Source organism: Desmodus rotundus, chromosome 5, assembly GCF_022682495.2.
Source record: "Desmodus rotundus isolate HL8 chromosome 5, HLdesRot8A.1, whole genome shotgun sequence".
Classification (NCBI taxonomy): domain Eukaryota; kingdom Metazoa; phylum Chordata; class Mammalia; order Chiroptera; family Phyllostomidae; genus Desmodus; species Desmodus rotundus.
The window spans coordinates 91,208,399-91,227,579 of record NC_071391.1 but is presented as its reverse complement, the minus strand read 5'-3'; the positions used below and the strand labels follow the sequence as shown (position 1 = coordinate 91,227,579).

General features: G+C 37.7%; 1 protein-coding gene across 9 annotated transcripts in view; it reads left to right on the top strand.

The window, feature by feature from the left end:
* ARHGEF12 (Rho guanine nucleotide exchange factor 12) overlaps positions 1 to 19,181 on the top strand; it is a 278,370-nt gene that overhangs the window by 117,808 nt on the left and 141,381 nt on the right. For all 9 annotated transcript variants that reach the window (XM_024569579.4, XM_024569576.4, XM_024569577.4 and 6 more), the window contains 3 exons: positions 15,367 to 15,465; positions 16,095 to 16,144; positions 17,877 to 17,934. In XM_024569579.4, the coding sequence (XP_024425347.2) occupies positions 15,367 to 15,465; positions 16,095 to 16,144; positions 17,877 to 17,934 (207 nt within the window). The remainder of the gene's footprint in view (positions 1 to 15,366; positions 15,466 to 16,094; positions 16,145 to 17,876; positions 17,935 to 19,181) is intronic.

The window sequence follows — 19,181 nt, the reverse complement described above, 5'->3', positions numbered from 1 at the left end:
AAACAAATCAACAAACAAATGTTGGAGAGGATGTAGAGAAAAGGGAACCCTAGTGCACTGTTGGTGGGAATGCAGACTGGTGCAGCCACTGTGGAAAACAATATGGAATTTCCTCAGAAAACTAAAAATGGAAGTGCCCTTTGACCCATCAATTTCACTGCTGGGATTATACCCTAAGAACCCTGAAACACGAATCCAAAAGAACCTATGCACCCACCCCAATGTTCATAGCAGTACAATTGATAATAGCCAAGTACTGGAAGCAACCTAAGTGCCCATCAGCAAATGAGTGGATCAAAAAGCTATGGTACATTTACACAATGGAATTCTACGCAGCAGAGAGAAAGAAGGAGTTTATACCCTTTGCAACAGCATGGATGGAAGTGGAGAGCATTATGTTAAGTGAAACAACCCAGGCGGTGAGGGACAAATACCATATGATCTCACCTTTAACTGGGACATAATCAACAAAAGAAAAAAGCGAACAAAATATAACCAGAGACATTGACGTTAAGAACAATCTAACACTAACCAGAGGGGAGTAGGGAGGGGACAGTGAGGAGGGGGGATTACAGGAACTACTATAAAGGACACATGGACAAAATCAAGGGGGAGGGTGGAGGTGGGGGAGGGAGGTGGGGTCAGCTGGGGTAGGGTGGAGGGATTGGGAGAAAAGGCAGACAACTGTAATTGAATAACAATACAAATAAAAAAAATAACAAATGTAATTTTCTTACAGTTCAGGGGGCTAGAGTATGAGATTAGCATGCCAGCATGGTTGTGTTCTAATGAGAGCTCTTCTCCTGGATTGCTTTGGCTCACATGTTCTTTCCTTGCTGTAAGCACATGGAGATAGAGAGTGGGGGGGGGAGAGAGAGAAAGAGGGGGAGAAGGTGGCAGAGAGAGAGAGAAGCTCACTCAATATATGAATTTTGTGAGGGGCACAAAGATACAGTCCTTAACAGAGGTGAACTGTTAGCTTCTCATATCTGTAAAAAGAGAAGTTCTTGTTTTTATTTATTTTATTTTATTTTTAGAGAGAGGGAGAGGAAGAGGAAGGGTGAAAGAGAGGGAGAGAAACATTGATGTGTGAGAAAAACACTGATGGTTGCCTCTTGCACATGCCCCAACAGGGGATCAGGCCTACCCAGGCATGTGCCCAGACTGGGAATCGAACCACTAACCTTCTGATTTGTGGAACGATGCTCAATCAACTGAGCCACGTTGGTCAGGATTTTTGGTTTGATTCTTACTTTCACCAAATTATGATTCTCTTTTTTTCTTTAATTTTGCAAAGAACATTCTGCAATATGAACTTTCTATGTCCTCCTAAATTATTCATTTGTTAACCTCTTGAAATCTAATATCTGAGCACATACTATCTGGAAGGTAAAGCAAAATACTGGACTTGAAAATCTGCGAATTTATTCTCAGTTCTCACCATCTTTCTGAACCATTTGACAATGTTGACGCTCTTCCTTTGGTTTGTACAATATTATATCAATCTGGTTCTTTTTTCTTTATAATTGTTTTGTCTTTTCTGTACTTAATTGCCTTTTCCTTGTACAAATGTAAACATGACCTGAGTTTCTGTCCTTGATATTTCTCTTTTTCTAGTTTTATATTTTTAACTGTTTGCTGAATACTTTCACTCTAACTGTTCTTCTTATTCAGAATGACCAATCTGAAATCCATCATTTTTCTTTATGGCTAGAAATCAATCTTCCCTTGGTTTTCCTGATTTTTTTTGAGTAGCACTGTCTTTCTTCCATTAACCCAGTCTTACTATTTTTATAGTTACTTTCAACTTATTTTACCTTGTCCTCTCTTCTTAATTGTTTATGAGGTCCCGTTGATTCTACCATCACTTTATTTTCATCACACACTGTTTGGTTCTATTCCCACCCCTTTTCATCATTAGACTCCTAATTTTCTTTCACTTTTATTTCACTTTCTATTCTCCATTCTTGTGTATTTTGTCAGATTAGTATCACCAGCAAGGATTCGGGCATTCACTTACTAGTGAATAGTTATTAAATATGCCATAATTTTGTTTCAAATTTATCATTCCAACTTAATTTACTGTTCACCTAAATGTACCAGGGTCTCCTTCAAATTTTCATTTCTTAAATATGGCTTGGTTTTCATTTTTTGTTCATGCCATTCCCATTGTCTTGAATGGTTTACATCCTATAACTTCTTGTTAGAATCCTCTTTATCCTTCCAGGCTTTCCTGGATGTGCCCAGCTGCTTCTGTTATCTCAGCTCTGACGTCCTGCTTTGTGTCTAGTTATTTGTACTTCCGTTTGTCTTCATATCTCCCATCATGCTTGATACCCTGAAGGCACTTGTTCACCTTTGATTGAGTGACTGTTGAGAATGGGATGAGTATTATAGGAAAGAGATTTGGTGGAATAAAATATTGACGCAACTTCATTAGATTTTTCCTCTGAAAAATATTAACATGAAAGAAAAGGTAACTTAGAAATGAGACTTACTGTTGGTAGGAATAGCTTAAAGAAAGAAATCAGCATACTTGGAACATAAGGTACCTCTTATGGGCAGCACTGTGTATTTAGAATCAAGAAGTTTTTTGTGTTTTTTTTTTAAGATTTAATTTATTTCTTTTTAGAGAGGAAGGGAGAAAGAAAAAGAGGGAGAGAAGCATCAATGTGTGGTTGCTTCTTGCATGCCCTGTACTGGGGGCCTGGCCTGCACCCCTACCCAGGCATGTGCCCTTATTGGAAATTGAACAGGCAACCCTTTGGTTCTCAGGCCGGTGCTCAATCCACTGACCCACAACAGCCAGGGGAAGAAGCTTCTTAATCAAAGGATTATCTGAGGTCTTACTCATAAAACATATATGTCTGGCAGCGGTTTAAATATGAGCTGTTTTTATGAGGATGCCCATGACCTTTTTTCCACACTCTTCCTTGAAGCTAATTCTTTATTATTATTTTTTAAACATTTTTTATTGTTGTTCATGTACAGTTTTCTGCCTTTTCCCTCTACCCCTCCCCACTACCCCAACCATCCCCACCTCTCCCTTGTTTCAGCCCCCCCATTGTTTTTCATCCGTGTCCCTCATAGTTGTTCCTGTAAACCCTTCACACTTTTCACCCCATTATCCTCTCCCCTCTCCCCTCTGGTTACTGTCAGCCTGCTCCCAACTTCAATGTCTTCGGTTATATTTTGCTTGCTTGTTTATTTTGTTGATTAGGTTTCACTTACAGGTGAGATAATATGGTGTTTGTCCCTCACTGCCTGGCTTATTTCACTTACCATAATGCTCTCCAGTTCCATCCACACTTTTGCAAAAGGTAGGAGCTCCTTCTTTCTGCTGCATAGAATTCCATTATGTAAATGTTCTATAGTTTTTTTGATCCATTCATTTACTGATGGGCACTTAGGTTTCTTGCAACACTTGGCTATTATAAATTGTGCTGCTATGAACATTGGGGTGCATAGGTTCTTTTGGATTGGTGTTCCAGGGTTCATAGGATATAATCCTAGTAATGGAATTGCCGGGTCAAAAGGCAGTTCCTTTTTTAGTTTTCTGAGGAAATTCCATACTGTTTTCCATAGTGGTTGCACCAGTCTGCAATCCCACCAACAGTACACTAGGGTTCCCTTTTCTCCACAACCTCTCCAACACTTGTTGTTTGTTCTGTGTTTATGATGGCCATTCTCAACAGTGTGTGGTGGTATCTCACTGTGGTTTTAATTTGCATCTCTCTGATAGCTAGTGATACTGAACATCTTTTCATATGTCTCAGGGCCCTCTGTATGTCCTCCTTGGAGAAGTGTCTGTTCAAGTCCTTTGCCCATTTATAATTGAGTTGCTTGTCTCCTTAGACTGGAGTCATGTGAGTTGTTTATATATTTTGGAGATCAAACCCTTGTGTGAGATATCATTGGCAAATATGTTTTCCCATACGGTTGGTTCTCTTTTTCCTTTTAATGCTGTTTTCTTTAGCCATGCAGAAGCTTTTTCTTTTGGGGAGATCCCATTTGTTTATTCTTTCTTTTATGCCTCTTGCTCTAGGGGACATGTAAGTGAAAGTATTGCTGCATGGAATATCTGAGATTTTCCTGCCTATATTCTCCTCTAGGACTTTAACGGTATCACAACTGATACTTAAATCTTTTTGATTTGAATTTATTTTTGTGTATGGTATAAGTTGGTGATCGAGTTTCAGTTTTTTGCATGTAGCTGTCCAGCTCTCCTAACACCATTTGTTGAAGAGGCTGTTTTAACTACATTTTATGCTTCTGCCCCCTTTGTCAAATATTAAGTGACTGTAGGGACTTGGGTTTATTTCTGGGCTCTCTGTTCTGTTCCATTGATCTATGTGTCTGTTCTTATGCCAGTACCAGGCTGTTTTGATTACAGTGACCTTATAATACAGTTTGATACCAGGTATTGTGATCCCTCCTGCTTTGTTCTTCTTTCTCAAAATTGGTGCAGCTATTTCAGGTCATTTACAGTTCCATATAAATTTCTGAAATGTTTGTTCTATATCTGTGAAATAATGCCATTGGTAGTTTAATGGGTATTGTGTTGAATCTATAAATTGGTTTGGGTAGCATGAACATTTTGGTCATGTTAATTCTAACATTCTATGAACATGGTATATATTTTCATTTGTTTATGTCTTCCTTAATTTCTTCCTTTAGTGTTGTGTAGTTTTCTGAGTACCGGTATTTTACCTCCTTGGTTAGGTCTATTCCTAGATATTTTGTTTTCTTGTTGCTGTATCAAATGGGATTTTCTCCTCGATTTCTGTTTCTGATGTTTCATTGTTGATGTACAAAAATGCCTTTGATTTCAGAGTATTGACTTTGTATCTGGCTGCCAAATTGATTTATTAGGTTGAACATTTTTTTTGTGGAGTCTATAGGATTTTCTATGTACAATATTGTGTCATTTGCAACAGTGAGATTTGTTTCCTCTTGCAATTTGAATGTCTTTTATTTCCTTGTCTTATCTGATTGCAATGGCTAGGACTTCCAATACTATGTTGAATAGAAGTGGTGAAATTGGGCAACCTTGTCTTGTTCTTGATCTTAGGGGGAAAGCTTTTAGTTTCTGCCCATTGAGTTGGCTGTAGGTCTCATATAATGCCTTTATTATGTTGAGCAATGCTTCCTTTATTCCCAGTTTGCTGAGTGTTTTTATCGCAAATGGGTGCTTACCTTATCAAATGCTTTTTCCGCATCTATTGATATCATGTGATTTTTGGCTTTGCTTTTTATGTGATGTATTATGTTTATTGATTTGTGAATATTGTATGATGTTTGCCTCCCTGGGATGAATCCCACTTGGTAATTGTGTATGATCTTTTTAAATATTGCTGGATGCAGTTTGCCAATATTTTGTTGAGGATTTTAGCGTCTATGTTCATCAGTGATACTGGCCTGAAGTTATCTTTCTTTGTTGTGTCTTTATCTGGTTTGGGGATTAGGGCGATGCTGGCTTCATAAAAAGAGTTTGGGAGACTGCCATCTTCTTGGACTTTTTGGAATAGTCTGTGAAGGATAGGGGTTAGCTCTTCCTTAAATGCTTTGGAGAATTCTATGAAACTGTCTGGTCCAGGGTTTTTGTTTCTCGGGAGTTTTTTGATTCCTTCTTCAAATTTGTCTGCTGTTATTGGTGTGTTCAGGCTTTCTGCTGCTTCTTCATTGAGTTTTAGAGGATTATATTTTTCTAGAAATTTGTCCATTTCTCTTAGGTTTTCAAATTTGTTTACATATAGATTTTTGCAGTAATTTCTTACAGTCCTTTGTATTTCTGTGGTATCAGTTGTAGTCTCTCCTCTTTCATTTCTGATTGTGTTTATTTGGGTCCTCTCTCTCTCTCTCTCTCTCTCTCTCTCTCTCTTTTTTTTTTTTTTTTTTTTTTTGATGAGTCTTCCTAAAGGCTTGTTGATTTTGATTATCTTTTGAAAGAACCAGCTCCTGGATTCATTGATCCTTAGAATTGACCTTTTAGTGTCTATGTTGTTTAATTCTGCTCAGAGCTTGATTATTTCCTTCCTTCTACTTGCTCTGGGCTGTCTTTGTTGTTCTTTGAGTTCTTTTAATGTAGGGTTAGGTTGTTTATTTGAAATGTTTCTATTTCTTTTAGGTAAGCCTTTATCACCATGAACTTCCTTCTCAGGACTGCCTTCGTTGTGTCCCATAAGTTTTGGGTTGTTGTGAGTTCATTTTCATTTGTTTCCAGAAACTTTTTGATTTCTTCCTTAGTCTCATTCTTTACCCATTGATTGATGAATAGCATGCTAAACAATCTCCTTGAGTTAGAGTGTTTTGGGGTTTTTCCTTGCAGTTGATTTCTAGTTTCAGACCTTTGTGGTCAGAGAAAATGCTTGATATGATTTCAGTTTTCTTGAATTTTTTGAGGCTTGTTTTGTGTCCTATCATGTGGTCTGTCTTTGAAAATGTTCCATGTGCATTTGAAAAGAATGTGTATTTTGCTTCTTTCGGCGTAAAGGCTCTCTATGTATTAGCTAAGCCCATTTCATATAGGGCATTGTTCAATGCTGCAATATCTTTATTGATACTTTCTTTGGAAGATCTGTCCATCTTTGACAGTGGGTTGTTAAAATCCCCTACTATAATTGTGTTGCTGTCAATATCTTCCTTGAAGTCCTCCAAGATTTTCTTTATGTATTTCGGTGCTCCTATGTTGGATACTTATATATATGCACAATTTGTATGTCTTCATGATGGATCCATTCATTCAGTATTGTGAAGTGACCTTCTGGGTCTCTTTTTATAGCTTTTTTTAAGTCTAGTTTATCTGATACGAGTATTGCTATCCCAGCTTTTTTTCCCTATTCATTTGCTTGGAGTATTTGTTTCCAGCCCTTCACTTTCAGTCTGTGTAGGTCTTATGTTCTGAGGTTGGTCTTTTGTAGGCAGTATATGTGTGGTTCATGATTTCTTATCCATTCAGCTGTAGTATGACTTTTGATATTAGCATTTAATTCATTTATTTTTAAGGTTATTATTATTATTTTTTTATTGTTGTTCAATTACAGTTTCCTGCATTTTCCTGCACCACTCCCCCTCACCCCAGTCAAACTCCTAAGGTTCTTATTTTTACATACGTATTGCCATTTTTTCGTATCTGTGCTCCTCTCTCTCTCACTTTTTCTTCCTGTTCTTAAAGCAGACCATTTAGCTTCTCTTCCAATCTGGTTTGGAGGAGGTGTATTCTTTGAGGCTTCCTTTGTCTGGGGAACTCCTTATTTTGCCTTCCATTTTCATTGAGCCCTGCTCAATAGAGTAGTCTTGTTTGCAGGCCTCTTGTTTTCATTTCTTGGAATATTCCTTGCCAATCTCTTCTGTCTTGGAGTGTTTCCATTGAGAAGACAGCTGCTAGTCTTATTGGGGCTCCCTTGTATATTACTTCCTGTTTCTCCCTTGCTGCCTTCAAGATTCTCTGTGTCTTGGAATTTTGCCATTTTAATTATTATGTGTCTTGCAGTGGGCCTTTTTGGGTTCCTCTTGGTTAGGAGTCTCTCTGTTTCCTGGATTTGTGTGAGTTTTTCTTTCATCGAATTAGGGAAGTTTTGCATCATTAATTTTTCAAACAGGTTTTCTATCACTTGCTTTTCTTCTTCTCTTTCTGGTATCCCTATTATACAGATAATACTACGTTTCATGTTGTCCTACGTTTCTCTTAATCCCTCTTCATTTTTTCTGAGTCTCTTTTCCTTTTCTTGCTTATTCTGGGTGTTTTTTTCTACCTTGTCCTCCAGTTTGCTGATCCGGTCCTCTGCTTCATCAAGGCTGCTTTTGGTTCCTTCTGCTGTGTTCTTCAGTTCAGAAATTGTATTCTTCATTTCCTCTTGGCCATTGTTGATAGTTTCTATTTCCTTTTTCATGTTGATACAGTTTACAGGGAGTTCATTGTAGTTTCCCTGTAGTTTTTGTAATTTTCTATGAGCTCATTGAGCTTCCTCATAACCATTGCTTTGAGCTCAGTATCTGATAGTTGACTTGCCTCTATTTCATTTAAAATTCTTTTTGAGGCTTCCTCCTTTCTTTTCATTTGGGGATTGTTTCTTTGTCTTCCCATTGTTTGTGAGACTCTTCTTGTTAGCCTCTGCTTCTTAAATCGATCTGTTCTGACTCCTTGAGTTTATGGTGTAAACTTCTATGGTAGGAGACCTGTGAGATTCAGTGGTGCAGTCTCCTTGATCTCCTGAACTCACTGGTCTTGGTCTGTTTTTTATGTTAGCTCTCTGTATGTCTTTGTTTTTGATTGTTGTTGGGTCTTTCTTTGGTGGGTCCTTCCCTCCAGCTGGTTAAGCGATGGTCACTCTGTCCACCACGTCTTGTATTCTGTTGTGCAGGTGTGGATAGTTTGTATTGAAGCTGGTTCTTCTGTCTGTATGACGATTTGAGGTTCTCACTGTTGTTTTGTTGTTTGTTTCGGGTAGTTTCTCCACCTTTTAGTTGTATTTCCAGATCGGTCCTGGATTAAGAATAGTGTGGCTTCCACTCCCTCCTTCACCTTCTTCGTTCTTATTGGTTACTGGTTCCTTTGTTGGTGGGTGTCCTCTTCCAGCCGGTATAGTGGTGTTCACATCTCCCACCTACTCTTTTTGTGATCATTTGGAGGGGGAAGGCAGAATGGTTTAAGACAGCAGGAGTGTATTCCATGGTGTTTAAAGTACCAACCCATAGAAAAGAGATAGGAGATCTTTTGGATATATATAGTGTTAACTGTGAGTTTTCACCGAACTATCCACTTTTGAGAAAGGTTGGAAAAAAGATACGACTGTTGTTGCAGGGGCAGAAGGGTTGTGAGTTGGTTCTAGAAAGCAGTGAGCTAGTGGGAGGTCAGATTATGAGATCAAGTGAGAGTAAAGGATAGAAGATAATTGTAGTGTGTGAGAGAATAGAGTTGACCACAACAGTAATAAAATTGCAGAAACTGTGAAGTGAGCTGAGATCTGGGAGTGGTGCTGTGTAGTATTTACAATTGTATGGAATAGCAATTGTTAACAGTAGTAATGGAGCAACAATCATATGACGGAATCTGTGTGACCTGAATAACAAGAATAGTGAGTACACGACCTAGAATAGGCACTATTGGAACACAAATGAAGTGAAAGATGGAAAATTAAAAATACACAATGAAAGAGAGAACAAGGAAAACCAGTTGAACAATGCAGTTTATCAAAGAAAGCAAAGAAGACGAAATAGAAAGAAGAGAAATACAAAAATACTAGTAAAAAAGATGTAAAAATAATGAAATAATAATAATAAACTTATACAATAACTTGCAAATTCTCTGGAATAGCAAATTGAAATTTATCTCACTGTCTCAGTTGTTGGTGACCCCTCTGGGGTGTCTAACTCTGGTCCTTCACAGCTCCAGGTTTTACTGTCTCATTTGTGGGGATTAATAAAAGAAAAGGAAGAAAGAATAAATAAAAAAAAATCCTTCTGCTGGCCTTAAACTAGCCAAGCCAGTTCTGCTGGTCTTCTGGCTGCAGCAGGGTGAGGGGGGATTGGTTTAGCTTTTCTCCCTTCCAGTGGTATCATGGCAATGGCCAGATCTGAGCTACACTCTTTAAAGTTGCTCAACCTCCAGCCCAGTTCTTCAGTTTGCTCCCAGGTCTCCAGTGTCCTTCTGCATCTATCCTATGCCTTCAGTCCACCAGTTGTGCTGTCCTTGAGGTGCACCAATTAGGGGCAGCTCATACACCACCTTCTCGTTCTTTGCTGTCCTAGATGCTAGGTACTCTCAGAGTCTCTTTAGGGTAGTTCGGCTCCCCCACTGAATTAAGTGTTTCTGGAGTTGCTGACTCCCTGAGCCCTGCTGCTCTCCTCTGCTGGGGCATCTCCCCCTTCCTTTTAGTGAGCCTGTGGGCCCCACAGGGTGGGGTTGCCACCCTGGCTGGGGCCACGGGATCATGCCTCTTCTGCTCCTGTGCCCAGGCAGTGCGGTTGGGTGGATGGTTCCTCTGGGTGGTGGGTTCAGGAGCACTCCGTCAGGGGGGGCTGCCTGCTTGCGCGCTGGGTCTCTGCTGTAGGGGCGGGATGGGCAGCCCCTGGGCTACGTGGTCGGGCCTGCGCCTTCCCAGGGATGCGGGTATGAGCACTCAGCCTCTGTTTCTGGGTAGGAATAGCCAGCTGCTGGGCCAGGGGGTTTTGCGCAGGATGTCCCCAGGGCTTCAGGTGTGAGTACTTGACCCCCCACTGGTGCAGAGGGAGCGCAGTCACGGGGCAGCTGTGTTGGGCACCTGCCAGCCTACACTGCAGTGGGGGGCAGCCAGGGTGGGGTGAGTGGTGGCTGGGTTGGTGGCAAACCAGTGGAGTCTCAAGCTCGGTTGGGCGCCCTCTGCCTCTGCAGCTAGTGTTAGGGGTGTAGCTGTGGTCCTGGCAGTGGTCCTGGCAGCAGAGGCGCACCTATGGTCGAGGCTACAGGGCCCCAGCTGGTGGAGTTGGGGACAGCTGCTGCGAGAGAATTCCCTAAACCTCCCCTTCCTGCCACTCCAAACAAGCACTTGGCCTCTCACACATCCCAACTCCCCAACCATACTGGGGACTCACTGTGTCAGGTTCCATCATGGCCCAACTCTTCCCAGCCCATGTCCACATTCTCAGTGGGTGCACACTGCCCCTGTGTGTTTGCCACTTCGTCCTTATTCACCTCAGGGACTTCAGGCATCCAGCTCCTTCCTGGTGCTGCTCAAACCTCTTTGTTTGGCAGGGGAGGGAGTCCTTGACCTAGCTCTCTCCCAAGAATCTTGTGGCAGACCCTGAGGGTGTTGGGCCTGGGACTGCAGACACCTGGGTCCCTGTGCTGGTCCCAGGGACCTTACTGCCCCAAAGCAATCTCCTACCGTCTTAATTTTGCAATGTCCTATACTGTTTTGGCCTCCAACCTTCACCTGAGCATCATTGGCTGTTCCTCAGAAGATCGGCTAGGTGTTCCACCCATAGGCAGGGGAAAGTGGACTCTGCTCCCACATATCTCCCCGCCATCTTCCCCCTTGACAGACATGTTATTTGATTTTGAATGAGAGGGAACATAATAGATCTAAGCATTTGAGAGATTGGATTTTTGAATTTTGAATGATATTACAGCTTAGTTTTCAGTTAATTAAGTTTGTGTAGATGGCGTAGATTTGAAATCTGTAGAGTCTGATTTGCTTATATATAAGGTATGTTTTCTTTTTATATTGATCTAGTAATTCTTACATGTTAAAGTAGGTCAGATTCTCAGATTAACAGATGGACTTAAAATAATAATCAATGGACAATAAAGTGGGGTTGGGTAGAGAAGAAAGATGAATACAATGTCTACATAGTTCTTTATCCTTTTCCTCTTTATCCTTTGTTCCTCATCTTTTGATGTAGAGTTAAAAGCAGAAATCATCAGGCTGTACCATTTTGAATTGGAGAATACAGGTTTGCAGTATTTTGAGAGAATCCCATTATATTTACTCAATCCTTAAAAGTCTGTTAGGACCCTATGCATATTTGTTAAAGTTGACTGTGTGTGGTGGTTATTTTTTTTTCCTCTTAGATACCTCCCTTTCTGTGATTCCATCCATTCCTAGACTCATCTAGGTTTGCAATTTTTATTAATTTATTAACAATTTTTTTAAAGTTTTTTCTATGCCAGAACATATGCCAGATCCTGCGATAAGATTATAAACGAGATAGAGCCCCTATACTCTTGGAGCATAAAACCTTATGAAAGGATAAAAACAAATACACATCAAATGGCAGTATGGAGTAAATAGAGGGTGCAGTTGGTGTCTATAAGGACCCATCTATCCCAGTATGGATATTCAGGAAAAGCTTACAAGAGGAGGTGTTCAGTTTCTTGAGACTTCCTGTTGTCTCTCATCTTCTGAAGTTACTCTGAACATCCTCTGTTCAGTTTTCGTTCTCCCTCTTTCATTTAAAACTAATTTGCTTGTACAACAGTGTGGTTATTGTGGGGAGGGGTGCGCATTGGGTGGAGATGGAAGAGGGTATAGGGGTATAAATGGTAATGGATAAAAATACAGTAAAAAACAATAAAGCAAAAAATAAAACTAATTTGCTTGTCTGTTACAAAACTCAGACAAAAATATAAATGAGGATTGATCCTTTTGGAGGAGAATTTGCAAAAATGATAGGAGTTTCTTAACAGAAAAGTATTTTTAATACATTTTTCATTGAAAACATTGATAGATAAGTAAGATATGTTTTTGATTAGGAAATTTGAAGGCAATCTACACTCAGTCATAAAATGACATTTAACATTTATGAGTCCTTAATATGTGTCAGGCATTAAATTAGTTACTGTATGTTCATTAAAGTGAAATACACAAACATACAAACTCTTCAATCTTCACTAACAAGGAATCAACATTAAGCAAAGGAAGAAGGTTGAATTCAGATGGGTTATCTTTCCTCTGCCCTCATTATAATTTTCTGTTTTATGGGAGTGGTGAATTCAGATGCTCTTTAGTATTTAGTGATCTCTTCAGTGGAGGGGTAACACTTCTTTAATGTTGAAAATCATTTCTTGGGGTACAATTTACATGAAATAAGATGAATATATTTTATGTGTGCAGTTCACTGAGTTTTGAGAAATGAATATACTCACGTAACTTTTACCTCAGTTAAGATACAGGACATTTCCATCATCCCCAAAAGTTCCTTAATGTTCCTTTGCAGTCATTCTCACCATCCTGCTCCTAGGCAATCACTAACCTGATTTGTTACTGTAGTTTAGTTTTGTCTGTTTTACATCACATTCATATAGTGTTTTATTGCCCTCTTTTGCTTAGCATAAATGTTTTTGCGATTCATACATGAGTGTGCATGTGTGAGTAGCTCTTGTTTTATTTTCTGGATTTCAGCTTTTATGAACAAAAAAACTGTCAACAAAACTGTCTACCAGTCTTTGTGGTCGTGAGTTTTCATTTCTCATGAGTGAAATTGTTGGGTTATATGTAAATGTATGCTTATTTTTCTAAGAAATTCCTGAACTGTTTTTCATAGTGTATCATTTTACACTCTCATCAGTATGGATGAACGTTCCGGTTGTTCCACATTTGTGCCAACATTTGGTATTTTAAGTCTTTTCTTTCTTTAGCAATTTCAATTTGTGCATAATGGTGTCCTCAATGTGATTTTAATTTGTATCTTTCTGATGACTGCGGATATTGAGCGCCTGTGCATGTGCTTATTGTCCATTGGCGTATTTTTCTTTGTGATGTGTTTTTCAAATCTTTTGTCCCTTTTAAAATGTCTTCTATTTTTGAATTGTAGAGTTGTTTTTTCTTTAATTTGGTTATAAGTTCTTTGTCAGATACTTGTTTTGTGAATATTTTCTCCCAGTCTGTGGCTTGCCTTTTCATTTTCTTAGTGTCTTTTAGAAGAGCAGATGTTCTAAATTTTGAGTTCAATTTGCCGGTTTTTTCCCTTTCACAGTTGATGCGTTTTTGCATCTTAAACAACCTATGACTACATTAAAGTCTCTTGAAGATTTTCTTATGTGGTTTCTCATGAAAAATTTTATCTTTTGGTGTTTAGGTCCATGATCTGCTTTAAGTTAATTTTAAATTTAAGATTCATATTGTCCATGCTGGGATGCAGTTATTTCAGTTAGTTATCTGTAGTAGGCACACATACTTGTGATATTTCATTAACAGCAAGAAACATATAGGGTTTGTCTGGAAAAAGTACAGCCATTGTTAATAACAGCGAGAAGAGTTCATTAATGTAGCCTGGCAGCCAAGGAGAGTGGACTGTAATGTGCACGTGTGAACAATGATGACTTCACTGTACTAGTCAGTGGGGGTGGTAGATGCCATTGAGTGAGTTTGGGTACTGTGTGGCCATCCCATTCAAAATAACTGAGCGAGTAGAGCAACAACGAATCTGCATCAGATTTTGCATTAAGGTTGAACATTCCTCCATGGAAACTGTTTGGATGATTCAGAAGGCCAAAGCTGTGGGCAACTGGTGACCGACAGCTTCATCACGACAATGTGCCCGCTCATGCACCATTTCTTGTGCAGTTTTTTGGTGAAACTTCAAATCACCAGGTGATTCAGCCCCCGTACAGATTTGGCACGCTGTGACTTCTGGCTTTTCCCAAAACTACTATCACCTTTGAACAGCTGGAGATCTCAGACTGTCAGTGAAATTCAGGAAAACATGATGGGGCAGCTGATGGCAATTGGAAGAACTGTGTGAGGTCCCAAGATGCCTATTTTGAAGGGGACTGAGGCGTCTCTGTCCTATCTACAATGTTTCTTGTATCTTCTTCAATAAATGTCTCTATTTTTTCATATTACATGGATGGATACCTTTTGGACTGATCTCATATATATAAATCTATGTAAAAATATGCAATATTTAACATATCCTTTGTTTTGTTCACCAGACTTATGTAAAAAATCATGTATAATCATCATTATACTTATGTTATTTTACATGTATTTATATATTGAGTTTTGGTGAAATGACTAGATTCTGTAAAACTGAAAATATGTATTAAATCTTTAGTTAACACAGAGTTCAGGATGATCATATCTGATCCATATTAAAACAGCTGGGCACTAATCAGGGTTTGTCTATTCCATGACACACCTGTTCCTTTGATTGAGTCCTCTCTCACCTTGCCCTGACAATTTTCATTTACTTTTTTAACTGGAAGGAAAATGAATTCTCCTGTAGGAATCAGGTAAGTATATGAAAGAGATAAAAGAACTGGTTGAGCTCACAGATTTTCTTCTTTTTTGCTTTTTTCTCCTTCCTTTTTTTCTTTGAGCCAAGATCTTTTTTCCCTGTGATTTTTTTTCATTTTTTTCTCTTTTTTGGGAGAAGAGCTGCATGTGCTCTGCAAGCATCTCCTTTCCAAGCATATTTTCCTGGGAGTGAAATTGGATTTCTCTAGAGTTTACTATGGGCTGCTTGTAGCCTAATGTTTCAGAATGTTTTTATTTTGAGGGGAGGATGTGAAACACCAGTAAGAGCACAAAAACACAGGGTTGTATGGAAGAATTTTATAATACGCAATGTAGGATAAATATGAGTGGACTTTTCTTTCTTCTATCTCCTCTCTAATACTTCATCTTTTCCAGTTTGCCATAGCTGTTTTTAATCTTGGAGCAATTTTACTCTGCCCCTCCAGTGAGAAACCGATATATATGACATTGTGATGTTGTAGCGTTTGTTTTGTTCGTGGAGTTTAGTGCTCTTATTTTATATCTGGGTTTCATGTGCTACCTTGTATTTCTCCAGAAATAATACATATCATTACTAGTATGTAATTACTGTCTTTTTTTCTCTTTGTTTTTCTCTTCCTTCTCTTTTTACCCTTTGATTCTTGAGCAGGTCTTGTTCAGCGTTGTGTGGTCATCCAGAAGGATGACAATGGATTTGGGCTGACGGTCAGTGGAGATAATCCAGTCTTCGTACAGTCTGTCAAAGAAGGCAAGACATTTTTTCGAATTGTCTTGTCACTCGAAAGCAAACAGTAAGAATGGAAAAGCTTAAATAAAGTCTGTTGCCCAGAATAAAATAATGACATAGGTTTCAGGTTACGTGACTTGTTTTGCTAGATTTGTCTTTAATGTCGTAGTTTGAGGCATGAATTTCCCCCAGTTGATTTTCTGTTTACTTATAGTTCTAGAAATCACATAACTCTTTGGTCATGATACTTTATGCATCATCACTTAACAGAAGTTTGTGTTATGAAGATACTTCAGTAGAAACAGACTAAGCAGATGGTTATAGGGTCAAAAATACCTATTCTTTTTCCAAAACAACATTAATAATTTTTATTGCTATTACCATTTATTGATCACTTCCTTTATGTTGGGTACTATAATTTGAGGTAGATATATTTTATCCCTATTTTTTAAGTGCTATTGAGACTTAGATTAAAAACCATGAAAACAGTCCAAGGTCACACAACTAGTGAGTGACAGGTAGCTTTTAAATCTCAGTCTGTCTGATTTTCAGCCCACGTTCTTAAACATTTTATTATGCTGCCTCTGTTTCATGAAGATTATCAACCAATTCAAATGAGTTACATTTTAAGTAATTAATTTCTCTTACAGATGGAGCAGCCATGCGGGCTGGAGTACAGACAGGTGATCGAATCATCAAGGTAAGAAAGAGACTAATGGAATTTATGGTAGAATTTTAAAAAACAGCATATGTTAGCCATAGTTTGATTTTTTTCATTTGGATTTTTATAAAAAGCAGCACTTGACATATGTTGGGTTTGTGGACTATAAAAACTTACTTACTTTAAAACTAATATAACCCTATACTGAAAGGCATAATAAAAGGCTTGAGTAAATAATTTTTTAGCAAGAAATTCTCATTCCACTGAGTGCGACCTCACATAGTTCTCCCAATCTCCATCAGCTGTCCCATTGTATTTTCCTGAATATCACTGATGGTCTGAAATCTCTTCCCTTTCAGAGGTGATTTTAGTTTTGAGAAAAGCCAGAAGGCTGGTCTAAAAGGAGGGCTGAGTCACCTGAGTGCTTTGATGTTTCACCAAAACTCTGCCCCAGACATGCTGCATGAGCTGGTGTGTTGTCATGATGGAGCTGTCAGTCACCAGTTGCCCATAGCTGCAGTCTTCTGAATCATCCAAATAGTTTCTGTGGAGGAATGTTTCCAACTTAGCACAAAATTTGATGCAGATTTGTTGCTCTTCTCACTCAGTCATTTTGAATGGGATGGCCACGCAGTACACATGCTCACTCAGCGGCGTCTATCACCCCCACGGACTAGTACAGTGAAGTCGTCATTGTTCACACATGTGCATTCCAGTCCACTCTCCTTGGCTGCCAGGTTAAATTGATGTCATGCAAACTGTTCTCATATTAACACTAGCTGAATTTTTTCTAGACAGACCTTGTAAATTAGGTAAAATTTTTTTGGATGGAAATTTGTGAATATATATCAAAAATTACATACTTTTAAGTATATACCTTTGATCAGCAATTTTGCTTTTAGGAACATATGTAAGGAAATAAGTGTACAAACATGAAACGACATTTATACAGGGAAATGTATTTCAGCTTCATCACACTGAAAACTTATAAACTTCGAGGTAGAGAAATAAATTGCAAATTATCTGCAGCTTTTAAAAAGAATTTGTGTACCTATAATGAAAGATATCTACAATAAAAAGTATTTGTTTGCAGGAAAAACAATTATAATGCATATTTATATGTGTCTGTGGTGTGTGTAACTAGAATAGTGGTTCAAAGATTAAACATGGTTAACAAGTAATCTCTTGTGGTTACAATGAATGTATTTTTACTTCTATTTTATATACTGATATATTTGAACTTATAAAAATCAGCATCATTTGTATCAGAGAAAAAATAGTTTTAATGTTAGATCCATGTTCATTATACCTGAATTTGTTTTGTTTATTGGAGACTTCAGATAACATATCCTACACTTAACCTCCTAAAATTAATTTTCTTTGTAAAGGTTAGGTCATAATTAGGAAACTGAAAGTTAGTTGAATGTTATTTTGGAAATACTTATTTTTTCATGTTTCAAAAATATATTATGATTTTGACAAATTACTGAATTAGTAATTATAGTCTAAGAAATGTTTTCTATTTGCAAGAGCCCTCCACTGTGAAGGATTTTTAAGTCATTTGCATGATAGGTTTTGTTGAGTGTTCAAGTTCATTTTGTTGCTGAGTATAATTTATAGAATAATGGAGAAGTGAATATTATGCAAATATAGACATAACTTTATTCACTATATTATAATTGTATGTACTGTGTATGGTAATTCCTGAAATCAGTTTACTCATTTTCTCAATAGAATGTATCTGACATACACTATTTTCATTTTCTTGCAGGTGAATGGAACACTGGTGACTCATTCAAATCATTTGGAGGTGGTAAAGTTAATCAAATGTAGGTGAATGTTATTATGTTTTGTTTTCCCAAACCCTTAAGCAAGGATTAGCAAATGTTTTCTATAATAGACCATATAGCAAATATTTTAGGCTTTGTGGTCTGTATGGTTTACTACCTGATTCTGTCATTGTAGCATGAAATAAACAATAGACATATGTAAATGAATAGGTATGGCAGTGTTTCAATAAAATTTTATTTGCCAAAACAGTCTGTGTGCTAGGTTAAGTCCCTTGACTAGTATTTGCTGACTCCTGAATTAAAGGAAAGTCTGAGGTGGAAATTCTTAATAATTATCTTATGTCAACTTCATTTTTATAGTTGATTATAATATCCTTGTTGTCGTGGTAATATTGATAGTATATATTTGAAAGAAATGTCTTAAAGCCACCTAAGAGAGAAGAGAATGAGAAATTGAATGCAATGGCCTGGATGAACTGGAAAACCTTAAAAATATATAAACTTAAAATTCCCCCAAGTCATAGCATTTATGACCATTAGGTTAAAATAAAAAAAAGGTTTTAGAAACTCAAACATTGTGAAATAACTGACTTAGTTCCACAATCAGGTTAAATTGCAAAAAGGTATGAAATACATTTAAAAGTTCTATTGAAAAGTCTAATAAGAGAAAGATTTTTGTCTATTAAAGGCCAGTTACCTAAAGAAATCCTTTGTTTAGAAAGTCTCATTTCTTCCTGATGGTAGATAAAAAATGAATGTCTTCTGTTGAGTATTTCTGGTTATGGTCAATTTTGCTTTCTGTAGTTTTTATTTTCCCCTGTAATGTACCTAGTGAATTTCTGTCTTCCCCAAATTTTTAAAATGAATACTCACTGCTTATTTATTATTTTCCCAGTTTTCGTAGGATATTTTTTGTCAGTTTTATTTTATAAAGTTAATTTAAAGTTGCATCATTATACTTTAGAAAATTGGTTAAATTCTGCCTAATTACTGTCATCTTAAAATGATTTTTAAAATTTGCATTTAAGAAATTAATTAAACATAGCCATTAGTAGATGATTGATATTAACTCATTCTTCTCTAATTAAAATCTGAGGGTTATACATTTTATTTTCTTCTAAGTAATGTTATAAGTAATAATTTGCTACCTGAAAATGAAGTTATTCTTTTAGATTCTTAGAAGAGTCATAAAAAAGACAAATTGGACTTTTTTTATGTGGATAAGTGATAAGCGGATGATGAAACTTTTGCACATGACTGGATCTTATTAGAAAAGTCAAAGACTA